This window comes from Theobroma cacao, chromosome 9, assembly GCF_053813885.1.
Source record: "Theobroma cacao isolate CCN51 chromosome 9, ASM5381388v1, whole genome shotgun sequence".
Classification (NCBI taxonomy): Eukaryota; Viridiplantae; Streptophyta; class Magnoliopsida; order Malvales; family Malvaceae; genus Theobroma; species Theobroma cacao.
The window spans coordinates 5,051,806-5,065,691 of NC_142647.1; the positions used below are offsets into that span (position 1 = coordinate 5,051,806).

Below are 13,886 nucleotides of genomic sequence, written 5' to 3' on the forward strand. Positions count from 1 at the left end.
TCGCTTCAATTTCCCTCCCGCAATCAGCACTGTCTTTTTCTCTTCTACATACAGGAATTTATCCTCCACCCTGATTTCCAGACATAGCCGCGCAACTTCTACGTATTTTCAGTTCTACCCCCTTTTCATTTCAATTAAACCCCTACTGGTAAACTGATAATTCAAACTACCGGTTTGCACGATCAATTTTTAATTTTCTTATTCTTTTTTTTTATAAACCCAATTTGTTTTACATGTTGGGTTTTTCTTTGTAAATGAATCTCGCCTCTTTTAAATGGCTCAATTTTCTAATTTTTTTCTTTATTTTCACTATAAACCCTTGTTTTTCCGTTGTTCAAATTGATGAATTCTCGATCATCGCCTTCGATGTCGACTCTTTTCACGGAGACTACACTCCCCCGTCGCCTCCGCCGCCTTCACTGCCACCGCTTCCACCTTCTCTCTCGTGCGAAGAAGATTTAAAAGGAGTTGGCTCTCTCGACACAGTCTGCGAGCTCAATTCCAGCTTGAATTTTCACAAAGATGTGTATATAGCAGGAAGCGGCAGCTTCCACGTACTTCCTGGTGTCGTTTTGAGTTGCCCTATAAAGAGTTGCTCGATATCCATTAATGTGAGTCATGGGGAATTCAGTTTGGGTCAAAACTCCAGCGTGTTTGCCGGGACAGTATTCGTTTCGGCTTGGAATGCAAGTTTCTTTGAAGGTTCAGTGGTAAACGTAAGTGGCTTAGCTGGTCAACCCCCGGCTCAGACGAGTGGAACCCCTTCGGGGATTCAGGGCGCGGGCGGGGGCCACGGAGGGAGAGGCGCAAGTTGCGTCACAGATAACACCAAACTGCCGGATGATGTGTGGGGAGGAGATGCTTACTCTTGGTCATCGTTGGAGAAGCCTTGGAGTTATGGGAGTAAAGGAGGGACGACTAGTAAAGAGGATGATTATGGAGGGGAAGGAGGTGGGAGGATAAGGTTTGAGGTGGAGGAGACGGTTGACGTTGGCGGGAGTTTATTGGCAAATGGAGGTGATGGGGGCGTAAAAGGGGGTGGAGGCTCTGGTGGGAGCATTTATATCAAGGCTCATAGAATGTAATTTAATTTGCTTTCCCCCCTGCTCATCAGTTTTATAGGATTCACGTGAGTTTTAATTGCTATGATGATATATTTGTTTTCTGTAGTATATGATTGATTTATGATGCCTTTAGTTTGTCTTTGGATTGGTATCTATCATTTTCAGTAAATGACTTTGTCAAATGGTCCCATTTCCTCTTGCATAGACGTGTATATCTTGCATTGTATTTGATTCTGTAATCAAGGTTTATGATTAATTTATGATGCTTTTAGTTTGTCTTTGGATCGGTATCTATCATTTTCAGTTAATGACTTTGTCAAGCGATCCCATTTCCTTATGCATGTCTAATGTATATATCTTGCATTGTATTTTTTTTTTTTTTTGAAAGGTGATATCTTGCATTGTATTTGTTTCTGTAACGGAGGATCTTGTGGTTACGAGTTGGGAGGTCATGGGGCATTGGGTGAGAATAAGAGTGAGGATGAAACTAAAAAAATGAGAGAAACTCAAAGTGAATATGAAGTTTGAAGAGAGAAGCTGAATTATCTTCTGGAGGAACTTTGGGTATTTTTAGAACAGAGAGAGTTGAGTGAATGTATAAATATATTGAGGAGAATCAGAATTAGGCTACAAAGTAGAATAATGATTTAAATTAGTGTTGACATTCGATTACTTGGATTGCCGTACGTGCATTTCCAGATATTTTTCTTTCTTAGCTCACACGCTTCCACAAAATAGATGACATATATATGTAGACCAAAATGTTGAGAAACTCTAGACTTTTTCTCCCATACTTTTGGTGTTGAAGTTATTGTATGCTCCTTATGCTTGAAATTGATGGCAGAGTCTCTTCAAATTTTCACTATTGCTGTAGTTTGTTTTCCTTCAGACTTTTCTTTTATTATTAAAATATATTATCCATGCATAAGTAATAATTTTTGCACTGAATGATCAGCACATTGAATGGATTTTCTCACAAAGTTAAAAGGTCATTCGCTCATTCAATCTACTATTAATGTCATATTGAACTCTATGTTGCTGTGATGCCTCTTGTATGCTTTAATTTATTTGGACTTTGTTTCAGAGAAAAAAGGTGGTTGCATGTTGCTCCATTTCCTTCTGTTTAATACTCATATTTTTCCTGCAGTATACTCCTTTTTGGTCTATTTATAGTATGTCGCTACAAGTTTCACTGTAAATTTTTCTAAATAAATGGATTATGAATTTTCTAATAATGACCTTCTTATGAAAGACAGGACTGGAAGTGGCAGGATAAGTGCCTCTGGGGGGAATGGATTTGCTGGAGGTGGTGGTGGAAGAATTTCAATTGATGTTTTTAGTAGGCATGATGATACAGAATTCTTTATTCATGGTATGTGTTGAGTTTCTATGTAAACTTCTTATGCTTAAATAAATGGCTCACTAGACTGCCTGTTCAGTGATTCTAAGTAGAAGTTCTTTTTTGAATTGTGCTAAATCACTATTGGAAGCTGTTTTGGTCATTGTTGAAAATACGAGTGAAAGCTTGATTAAGAGTATCTTTTATCTACAAAAATTTTATATGTCAACTTACAAAAAACAATTAAATGTTAAATGTTGAAGAGCGAAAGTTGCTTGGAGCCAAAACTCCATTCTGTTTGTAAATATGTACTCTTACTGAAAAGATATTGTCTAATATCTATTAATTCCATTATGCCATCTTTGTTTTTTGGCAGGAGGAACAAGTTTTGGCTGTAAAGGTAATGCAGGTGCTGCAGGTACATATTATGATGCTGTGCCTCGGAGTCTAATAGTTAGCAATCACAACATGTCAACAAGCACTGACACACTTTTAATGGAGTTCCCTAAACAACCACTTTGGACAAATGTTTATATTCGAGATCATGCCAAGGCTTCTGTTCCTTTATTTTGGAGCCGTGTTCAGGTCATTGGACAACTAAATCTTGTGTTCTTATTTGAATATACTATATAATTATTGCTGTAAATTGAGTTTCAGGAGAATCGCGTTTCTTTGGTTTAGATCTTTCCAAATCATGCATTTAAGTAGTTATTCTTTATAGAGGTCAGGACAATTATTTTGCAATTGCTTGATCTGTTTATCTCCTCCCTAAAAGGTTGAATCAGATGTGGTTGCTTGAGTCAATTGTTGAAACTTAAGTGATTAAAATGGTACTTAGGAATTGGGATATGTCAACTTCTGATGGCTGGCATATTGGACTATCACCCTAATGTAACCATGTTGAACGCCAGTTGAAAATCTTGAAATGTTAATTGGTATAGACACTTTGATCCTCAAAATTAATGGGAATATTTGTCAAAAAACAGTGTACACTAAACCTGTATCCAAGTTAATGTAACAAAACATGAGAGTTAGACATGTGCACAGACCTTTGTATGTACGTATGTGCAAAAAGTTTTGTGGATGATTCTTCCTAAGATATAATTCAATGTATTTCTAGTCTTGTAAATCATGTTTGTCCAATTTAATCTTATGTATTTCATAATTTGACATTGTAAGTCCTTATATAGGTTAGGGGACAAATTCACTTATCATGTGGTGCAGTTCTAAGCTTTGGCCTTGCCCATTATGCTTCATCTGAGTTTGAATTGATGGCAGAAGAACTTTTAATGAGCGATTCAATTGTCAAGGCAAGTAATTGTTGCTTTGCTGCACAAGTGGAGCATTTCTCAATGATTTAACAGCTTTACTTGTTTCTATTTCTGTTTAGTTCAGATACTACTGGGCTCTGCCTCGATCTTTTGCCATGTGAAATAGCTACAATCTAGATTGTCATTGTCCACTATGTTGTTATTATGTTAATGATAGTCTTCACTTTACTTCTTTCAATTTAAATTATAGATATACGGGGCTCTTCGTATGTCCGTCAAAATGCACTTGATGTGGAATTCCAAAATGCTTATAGATGGTGGTGCTGATGCTATTGTAGCGACGTCCTTGCTTGAGGCCAGCAATTTGGTGGTCCTCAGGGTAACTAACCTCACTTATGTTTACATTTTAACAAAATAACCCTAACTTATGTTGCATCCTGGTATGATATGGTGCTTTGTGGTTTTTAGGAATCTTCAGTGATACAATCTAATGCAAATTTGGGAGTTCATGGACAAGGTTTTTTGAATTTGTCTGGACCAGGGGATATGATTGAAGCACAGCGTTTGATCCTCTCATTATTTTTCAGTATCAATGTAAGCTGGATGTTCTCTTTGGTTTGGCATATGAATATAGCCTTTTGGAACCAAAGTTCCCAGTTCAGTGTTGAAGGGGTCTTGTTAGTCATTTTTGTTACGTATGGGTAGATGGATAGCGCATACAACTGTGTGTTCTACATAATTGACAACTATGGGACCAAAGTTTGCGTATAGTTTGCTCCTACTTCTTTAGTGGTAAACTAGGTGCCAGCTGGTTTTTTAGGTTTTGCCCCCTCTTTTTCTTTTGAATTGAATAGAAATTTGAAAATTGAAAACTTTGCTACTTGAGTCGATGTTCCATTTAATTTTTGCTTTCTCCTTACTTGTTCATGCACTAACTTTTCCTTAATAATATGAAGGTTGGAAGTGGATCTATTTTGCGAGGTCCCTTGGAAAATGCCAGTAACAATGATATGTAAGTTATTTATTTAAAACAGTTTATATCTGCTGTACTTATCTTGTTAAATGTTAAGTTTTGGTAACTGGCAGGACCCCACGGCTCTACTGTGAACTTCAGGATTGCCCCATGGAACTTGTTCATCCACCTGAGGATTGCAACGTGAATTCTTCATTATCCTTCACCCTTCAGGTGTTTGTTAGCCACCTTGAATTCGAAGTCTTACATCTTGGTCAGATTAGAGTAGAATTCACTGCTTTGAAGGTTTTGTTTGTTTAGCTTGCTAATCAATTGTTGGATTGGAATGGCATTGCAGATATGTCGTGTTGAAGATATTGTTATTGAGGGCGTTATAACAGGATCTGTTGTTCATTTTCACTGGGTTAGAAGTATCATTGTTCATTCTTCTGGAGAAATTACCACGTCTGCACTGGGTATGGCTTTTACCTAATTTTTGGTTTGAACTTTTAATGCGAGGAGCTGGTCATTTTTAATATGGAATAATGTTAGAACATTCTAGAATTCAATTATTTGGCCAAGCATTCTGATTTGGACTGCTCTAGGTTGCACTGGTGGGGTGGGTAGGGGAAAAGTACTCAATAATGGTCTTGGTGGAGGTGGAGGACACGGTGGCAAAGGTGGGGAGGGATACTTTGATGGCAGTTTTATTGAAGGTGGTGTTTCATATGGAGATGCTGATTTGCCTTGTGAACTTGGTAGTGGTAGCGGAAATGATAGTCTTGCTGGCACAACTGCTGGTGGTGGAATAATAGGTAAGCTTCTGAATCTGATGAGATTCTAATCTTTTTATTAATTATTTCATGTTCTTTTGATGAGATAGAGCATGGGAAAGTGGTTAGGTCGTTGATGTTTTTGTTTTGTACTTTAGTTAGATGAGATTGAATGATTTTAACGTGTCAACCTTGGAGACTTGTCCTAATATATAATTGACATTTACTCATGGTGTAGCCATAGGGCTTGATGCCAGAGGCTTAAGCCTTTAAGTGCTGCTGCCAATGGCACATATATAATCTTTTGTGAGGCTATTGAATATTTTGCTGGTCCTTGGTGCAACGGGCATCTAATTCCATTTTCTTTTTTAAATTTATTTAATCAACATTTTTGACACAATTATTTCCAATTATTTAACAGCTATGAACCTTTGTTAGGAAAATTATTTGCATCAATTCTAACTGCATCGACTTGATAGTTCAACATAATATGGTAAATCTATTGTAGTATTTTAACTTTATTCTCTATAAATGTGTGACACATTTCATTGGCTCTCATAAAGTTGATCCAATGCAGAAATTTAGATTAACTTTCATTCAGTATGAGAAATTGCATTCAAGTAAACTTTAACGTGGATGGTTTTTTTTGGTAATATGATCAGTTGCCTTAATCCGATTCAGTTCTTGGCTTTGTCCAACTCATATTCTGAGTGGTGGATACAGTCCAAGGATAAGTTGAATTTCAGATATCCTATTATTTGTAAGTAATTATTCAGGTAATGGTTCTGAACTTTTTCTTTTGTTTTCCGATATTGATACAAAGAAGAAAAGGTGAGTTCCTTCTGTTAGGTTTTATGTACATCATTAAAGTTGGGTGATTGTTTTGCTGCTCTCCCGTGGTGACTTTTGCTGATGTAATTTGGTTTTGGCAATCTCTACTCCTGTTAATATTTCAATCGTTGTTTGCCCGAACAGTGATGGGTTCATTGGAGCACTTATTATCAAGTTTGACTGTCTATGGTTCCCTTAGAGCTGATGGAGAAAGCTTTGGGGAAGCTATCAGGAAGCAGGCCCATAGCACCATTTCAAACATAGGTCCTGGCGGTGGATCTGGTGGAACTATCCTTTTATTTGTTCATACAATTGTGCTTGGTGATTCTTCAGTTATCTCGACTGCCGGAGGACATGGCAGCCCAAGTGGTGGTGGCGGTGGAGGTGGTGGACGGGTTCACTTTCATTGGTCAGATATACCAACTGGGGATGAGTATCTTCCCATAGCAAGTGTGAAAGGAAGCATTATCACCAGGTTTGTAGTTAATGAGTCATGTAACTTGCTTCATACGTTTTGCATCAAATGAAAGCTTAAGTTGCCAGCTTCCCTACCCAACACTGCCAACCCCCAAGATCTGCCTTGTTATAATTGTGTACTATTGATGAATTGGATTTGGTATTCAACGAAGGAAAATTTAAATGCATAATCTGATATGCCTTGATAACAACGTATGTTACACTTATATTCTTTGAATAGTTTAGTAGCTAATAAATGGTGATCACTCCCATTTTAGTATGCTACTCCAATTTTAATCCTGAAATCATAATGGTTACTTAATCTTTATTCAGCTCTCAGTTTAACTAACTGAGCAAAAAGGTTTGGTTACTAGCTCATTCTGTCTTTCAATGGCCTCAAAATCCCACATAGTGCAGATAGGATAGCATGTTGATAGGTGGGTCTGGACATGTGGGCCCTTTTGTTATGATGTATATTATGGAATGCTGGAGGAACAAGAAAGCAAGGAAGAATGATGGGACAACTGCACACTGCTGTCAACTTTGAATTTTTTGGATCATGCTTGTTAAGTGCTAGCCATTAAGGATCTTCTGATTCTTATGTAGTTGAGATACTTCATAGCTTTCATGTTCTTAATAAAGGATATCCTCTTCCTTGGCTGATTAAGTTAATAGAACTGGAAATGAAGCATTTCTTGTTCATAAGTGACAGAATCCTCCATTTACCTTTTGAAGCTGTACTAAACTTGCAATACTTTTAATACCTTGCCTGTTGATTGGTTTTCAACTAGCTTGGTTGTGGATTCTTCATGAAATTATTCAGATTATTGGTGCTTTTTGTTTCCTTATTGCAGGGGAGGCTCTGGCAGAGCTCAGGGTCACACTGGGGAAAATGGAACTATCACTGGAAAGGCCTGTCCTAAAGGGCTTTATGGTATCTTTTGTGAGGTAGATTTGCAAATGCACAGTGTCACTTTATTTTGGACTTGTTTTAAGGGCTAATTTTAGTCATGGTGTAATTTTCTAAAGAAGTTAAGTATGCCTTTCATTTTGGAATTTTTTAAAGTAGTGTGCTTAAGAGAACTTTCAGTTGAAATAATGTTCTCTTTTGTTGACCGCTATATTAAAGGTTTTCTTCATGAAATGAATGTTGCCTGCTTTTTGAAAAAAATTGACTTGTTTGCAGCACTGTAGCTATTTCTAAATGTTTCCTGGTCGCCAAGATAGCGCTTGATTTCTTCTCACACACATATCTTCCCATGATAATCGAGTAATCAGAGGTGTAATTGGTTATTTGCTGCAATTGTTCATCTATTTTTTTTTTCACAAATTGAGTACTTCCACTGCAGGAATGCCCTGTTGGGACTTTTAAGAATGTCAGTGGATCTGATAGAGTCCTTTGTCTTGATTGCCCATCTAATAAGCTTCCAAGTCGAGCCTTATATGTTAATGTTCGAGGTATTTATAAGATTTAACTCTAGCGCTTATAGATGTTGAAGCATGGCCTTCTGTTGTTGCATGCATTAGTGTGGAGCTTTCTCAGTTTATTACTTTATAAAATTTAAGAGTTTTTGGTTAGTGTGGTATTTCTTTTCTCGTTGCTGTCAAGAATATATTGCATTTTAAGGCTTGCATAGTTGGAGGTTCTGCTTTTTTTTTTCTTCTTTTTTGGGTAATAACTCTTCTCATTGGTCTCAGCCTGATCTTTTCTACAGGTGGTGTTACTGAAAGCCCCTGCCCTTATAAGTGCATTTCTGAAAGATATCATATGCCACACTGTTACACTGCACTTGAAGAGCTGGTATATACTTTTGGTGGGCCATGGTTGTTTGGTCTTATTCTTTTAGGCCTCCTCGTCCTTTTAGCACTAGTTCTTAGTGTTGCAAGGATGAAATATGTTGGTGGGGATGAATTACCAGCTCTAGTGCCTGCCCGTCGTGGCTCTCGAATAGATCACTCATTCCCTTTCCTGGAGTCATTGAATGAGGTCTTCTTTTCTAGTTTCTTCACTATTACATTTGATGATTTGTCTGTCATGCTAATCAAAATACAAACCCGAGCTGGCTACTTTTAAGATGGTGTTCTCAAGTATTTGATTCTTTTATCTATCAGGTTTTGGAGACAAATAGAACTGAGGAATCCCAAACTCATGTGCACAGAATGTATTTTATGGGACCAAATACATTTACTGAACCTTGGCATCTACCTCATTCTCCACCGGAGCAAGTAATTGAAATTGTGTAAGTTCTTATTTTTTTGCCTCCTTGATGCATTATAGTTTGGTGGTCAATTTTCACTTTAATGCTAGTGCATAATTACAGGTTTTGTTCTTCACTTCTTTATGAGCAGCTGTGAAGTATACTAATTGTTTTAAAAGTTTAATAGGTAGAAATTATTTTAAGTATTGTAAAAGAGTTCTCGAATTCATTGACATGGCAGATATGAGGATGCCTTCAATAGATTTGTGGATGAGATTAATGGTTTAGCTGCATATCAGTGGTGGGAAGGATCAATCTACAGCATTCTTTCTATTCTTGCGTATCCACTTGCATGGTCCTGGCTACAGCAATGCCGAAAAAATAAATTGCAACAGCTACGTGAATTTGTTCGATCTGAATATGATCATTCTTGCCTGCGTTCTTGCCGTTCACGTGCTTTATATGAAGGGCTCAAGGTACCTTCTTCCAAAAAATATTCTCAAATTTATTCTATAATATTGCATAAGGCTTTTCTTTAGACTTGTTATATGTTGGGATATCAATATGGATGCTGTAATTGGAGGGAAGCTGTTTGAAAATCAAAAAGGATTTTCAATGATTATGGAGTTAGAATTTCTCCTCTTGGAAAAAAAAATAGTGTTTTACTTGTATAAGGTTTTTTCTTCCGTAGAATGTGCTTGCTCAGATGAAGTGGAATGGGCATGTCTTAAATAGCAAGTGAATACTTCCAGATGAAATCATGAAGATGTATCTGGTCCCGTCTTTGAAATCTAAATTCCTTGAGGTATTATAAGATTGTTGCTATTGGGCATGGCTAGTTAATTAATGTTGTGGAAGAAATTGAAGAGGGTTTGATTTGTCATTTGTGATTGATTGGCGTGTTTCACTCTAAAATCTTGTTTCTCTAGTATATCATGGAGTAATTTATTCTTTCATTGGTCTTATGGTTTAAAATGTCCTCTGTGATTGAAACAGATGAAAATATTGCACTGTCTGTACTTGTAGGCATAATAGCTCTACAAGTTGAGATTGATTTTTTTGTTGATATCTTTTAGTTCCTTAACCGGCTGTGTGTCATTTATATCGTACCAATGAAATTGAAAATTTTATCCCTGATAATTACTGTGTTACTGTGCAGGTCGCTGCAACCACAGATCTAATGCTTGCATATGTGGACTTTTTCCTTGGTGGAGATGAAAAGAGGAATGACCTTCCTCCTCGTCTTCATCAAAGATTTCCAATGTCTTTGGTTTTTGGAGGAGATGGAAGTTACATGGCTCCTTTCTCTCTTCAAAGTGATAACATTCTTACTAGCTTGATGAGTCAGGTTTGCAGTTAATTAGTTGTTAAATGGTTGTTTAGAAAAATTTGATTGATAACTTCTTTTAATGGTTGAGTGCTATTTTTTCCTTTTTTCTTTCAGTCTGTTCCGCCAACCATATGGTATCGATTAGTGGCTGGTCTAAATTGTCAATTGCGCCTAGTTCGCTGTGGACACTTGAAACTTACTTTTGGTCATGTTATTAGCTGGCTTGAAACACATGCAAACCCTACCTTAATTACATATGGTGTATGTGTTGATCTTGGGTGGTTTCAGCCAACTTCTTCTGGTTATTGTCAGTTTGGACTTATAGTATGTGCTACTGGCAATGAAAGTGTGCGGTACTGGACTGGACGTCAAGATAGATGTTTGCCACCTATGGAGCATTCATGGTATCAATTGTTTGATAGTGTTTCTTTGGCAATTAGTTCAAATATAAAATTTGCCTTAACTTAATCTTTTTTTGGGGATTTGCAATTGGTGTGGTGCTAGTAGGAGAGACTCAGTTGGTTGCTCAGGAGCCAGTGAACATTTAAGGACATGCCAAAGGATATCTGGAGGGATATTGCTCGCAAAAAGCTTACGAACACTTAAAATGAAGAGGGCAATTTGTTATCCCTTTTCCTTTATAGTTTACAATACCAAGCCTGTTGGTCATCAGGTTGTTCATTTTCTTTGGAGTAGACAATTAGGTTATTTATCCTTTCCTTGACTTACATTTGGTTGAAATCTTAGGATGAAGCTCTAACTTTCCTCTCCCTTATTATTGGCAGGATCTTGTCGGTTTGCTTATCTCTATATTACTTCTAGGAGATTTTAGCTTAGGTTTGCTTACGTTGCTACAGTTGTATTCGATATCACTGCTGGACTTCTTTTTAGTTTTGTTCTTCCTTCCTCTTGCAATACTCTTTCCATTCCCAGCTGGTATCAGTGCCTTGTTTAGTCATGGACCGAGACGATCAGCTGGCCTTGCACGTGTATATGCTCTATGGAATATTACATCCTTGATCAATGTGGTAAGTTGTTGTGAGGTTACTTTTAGGCTAATTCTTAATGTTCAATAAATAATGCATGGTTTAAAACATGATATCATTGAACGTGCATGAAAACTGTAGCTGCACAAATATTGCCTTAGCTTCTAATAATACAAGAATGAAAGATATGCTGTTTTTGCCATTAATTTCAAATTGATAATGAGCACCCGAGGCAACTGTGCTGATTTTTTATGTGTGATTAATGGAAGAGATGTCATGATCTTTTGATTCTTTGGAGGAAAAGTCAGTAAAGCTTTTGCATAATTAGTATTGCTTGTACTTGTTTGCACTGCTGTAGCGATTGCTGTAATAGATATACATGACAAAATAAGGGGTTTATAGGCAGTTATACTGCTCAAACTTGCATGTCACTACTTGCAAGGATAAGTAAAGCGATAAGTTACTTTTGAACCCTGTCCTGTCCCATCTCTCTTTGTACAATGGCAAAGAGATTTCAAGCATTTGTTATCCTGATTTCTCAAATCAGATTTCTCTTTTGTGACAGGTAACTGCCTTTGTTTGTGGATTTCTACATTACTGGAGCCACTCAAGCAAAAAGCATATAAATTTTCAGTCATGGAATTTAAGCATGTAAGTATGTTTTATCTGCTATCATGGCCATGGTTAACTCTATAAAGTATGCTTGCCTTACTAGTAATAAAAAATACCATTTCTTATTTCAAGGATAAGCTACTAGTTTGTGTTTGCTGAAATTTTTATGCTGTTGTTATGGCATTTTTGCTGGTGCAGGGATGAAAGTGAATGGTGGATGCTTCCTTCTGGATTAGTGCTGTGTAAAATTATCCAAGCACGACTTATTGATTGCCATGTGGCTAACCAAGAAATTCAAGATCAATCATTATATAGCAGTGATCCGGATGTGTTCTGGCAATCATGAAGGATTTTTTTGAATACTTACAGCAGAAGTTAGAAAGATGGTCAGGCTTTTAGGAAACTTACCCCATTCTTCTCCGTTTTTTGGTGTTGGGTGTGAAAATGTAGTTCTTCTTAATTTGAGTTAGGCAGTTTAAATAGGATATACTTAGTTTTTGTAGAGTCATTGTGGGTTTCCTTGTAATTGAGTGTGATGGATTATTGAATAGCAAAATGGTATATAACTGAAGGAAGTATGACGACTGACTGAGTGTAAATGACGGATTTGGTACCTCAATGTATAATTTGTACTTGTAATTAGGTAATCACAGAAACAAGGAAATGAATCATTGTTTGCCTCCCAACTTAGGCTTCTATTCTTTTCAGTACTATGGAAATGGGTTTTCTTTTTTCCATAATAAACCGATGGATAATTCTTACTTGCTTGAGTTTCTTTTATAGTAATTCCTCTAGTTAAGTGAAAAATTGACATGAAGGAATCTAAAGGCTCAACCCCCATTTAGTCTCTCTTTATGTCCATCTGTCTCATTGCAACTTTTATAGGCTATGAGATGATGTGCCGGTGTTCTCCTTTTTGTGATGTGTATTGAGGAAAAAAACAGAAACAAATGGATTCAACCATTGAATTTCCAGGTTAAATTTGTATTCATTTGTTTCTGACATAAGGTGCAGGAATGTGATACATGTTTTCCTTTTCTGTAGCATTTACCATAGGCAAAAACTTTTTCTGATGTTTGGTAGATGCTTTTTCCATCAAATTCTGGGTAAGTTGGGCACAAGCATCGATCATTATTAAATATGGACTTTAAGTGGTGTAATGTGATAAGATGAGGTGGAAGCCACAATTCCCATTGCAAATTGATGGAACTTGTCTTAATTTTTATATGTACAGCTTGGGTTTTGGTGTATTCGAAATTGGACAATTACAAGTAATCATTTTCCTAATGAAAGTGAATTTACCCAAAGGTTTTACATTTTTTGCACAAAGAGACAACAGAAAAGGTTTCAGATCTCCTATTTTCCTTCAACATAATATAAACAAGTAAGAAGGCAACGTCAGTTTCAATATTCTTCTCTATTTAAAAACCTTTAATAATTGCGTTTCTCAGGACAACAAATATGGATTCTTGGCCATTCACAGAATCCTTTACCTTTTATGGGTAGTTTGATGTAAGCCCATAGCCTAATGGATTGAATGCCTACTCAGAATATTACGTAAGGATGTGGAAAGTTAAACTTATAAAGCTTGAAGAAAAGATTTTGGGTATTATTTTTAAGAAAAATTTTTTTTAAAATTTTAAACAAAAATTCCTAAATTGTTAGAATTGTTTAAAATTGCTTGGATTTAGACTACACGGGCAATTGACTATTTTATTTTATTCCTAAAACCCTAAGGTCCTATTTATAATAGGTTTTCCTGATCCTAAACTAACTCTATTTGTATTGGTCTTTGTACAACAATAGCAGGTAACAAGAAGTTTAAATGAAATAAGTGTCCTAAACTTATTAGAACACTCACTAGCCTAAAGTTCTAGTGTAAATAAAATAAATAAGGGTAAAATATTTTTATTTTTTTAAGTTTTGATCTAAATTATATGGAAGTCTATTAGTTTTTAAAATAAACATCTCGTCTTAAAAAATATTTTTCGCTAAATATGCAAATTCAGTCGTTAGCCAATCGTTAGTATTTTTGTCAACTTGTTGACGTGACAAAGATAAAAATATAATTCTA

General features: G+C 36.3%; 1 protein-coding gene across 2 annotated transcripts; it reads left to right on the forward strand.

Moving 5' to 3' along the window:
* LOC18588472 (uncharacterized) lies at positions 1-12,498 on the forward strand. Of its 2 annotated transcripts, none has more exons than XM_007012900.3 (22): positions 1-1,081; positions 2,321-2,436; positions 2,780-2,988; positions 3,594-3,713; positions 3,925-4,053; positions 4,143-4,268; positions 4,631-4,686; positions 4,761-4,860; positions 4,985-5,102; positions 5,232-5,441; positions 6,375-6,705; positions 7,541-7,634; positions 8,036-8,144; positions 8,402-8,673; positions 8,799-8,926; positions 9,126-9,360; positions 10,044-10,232; positions 10,329-10,618; positions 10,719-10,887; positions 11,000-11,242; positions 11,766-11,851; positions 12,011-12,498. In XM_007012900.3, exons 1-22 carry the CDS (start codon positions 255-257, stop codon positions 12,156-12,158), a joined length of 4,305 nt encoding a protein of 1,434 aa, XP_007012962.3. In that variant the 5' UTR covers positions 1-254; the 3' UTR covers positions 12,159-12,498. The 2 variants fall into 2 exon arrangements, with proteins under 2 accessions (XP_007012962.3, XP_007012963.3); XM_007012901.3 differs by having other exon boundaries at positions 10,722-10,887.
* Positions 12,499-13,886: the final 1,388 nt, after the last annotated feature.

Coding starts and splice junctions, on each gene's coding strand:
- LOC18588472 (XM_007012900.3), top strand. CDS start 255: ATGAATCTCGCCTCTTTTAAATGGCTCAATTTTCTAATTTTTTTCTTT. Junction 5,103..5,231: donor AATTACCACGTCTGCACTGG/GTATGGCTTTTA, acceptor GGACTGCTCTAG/GTTGCACTGGTGGGGTGGGT. Junction 5,442..6,374: donor TGCTGGTGGTGGAATAATAG/GTAAGCTTCTGA, acceptor TTGCCCGAACAG/TGATGGGTTCATTGGAGCAC.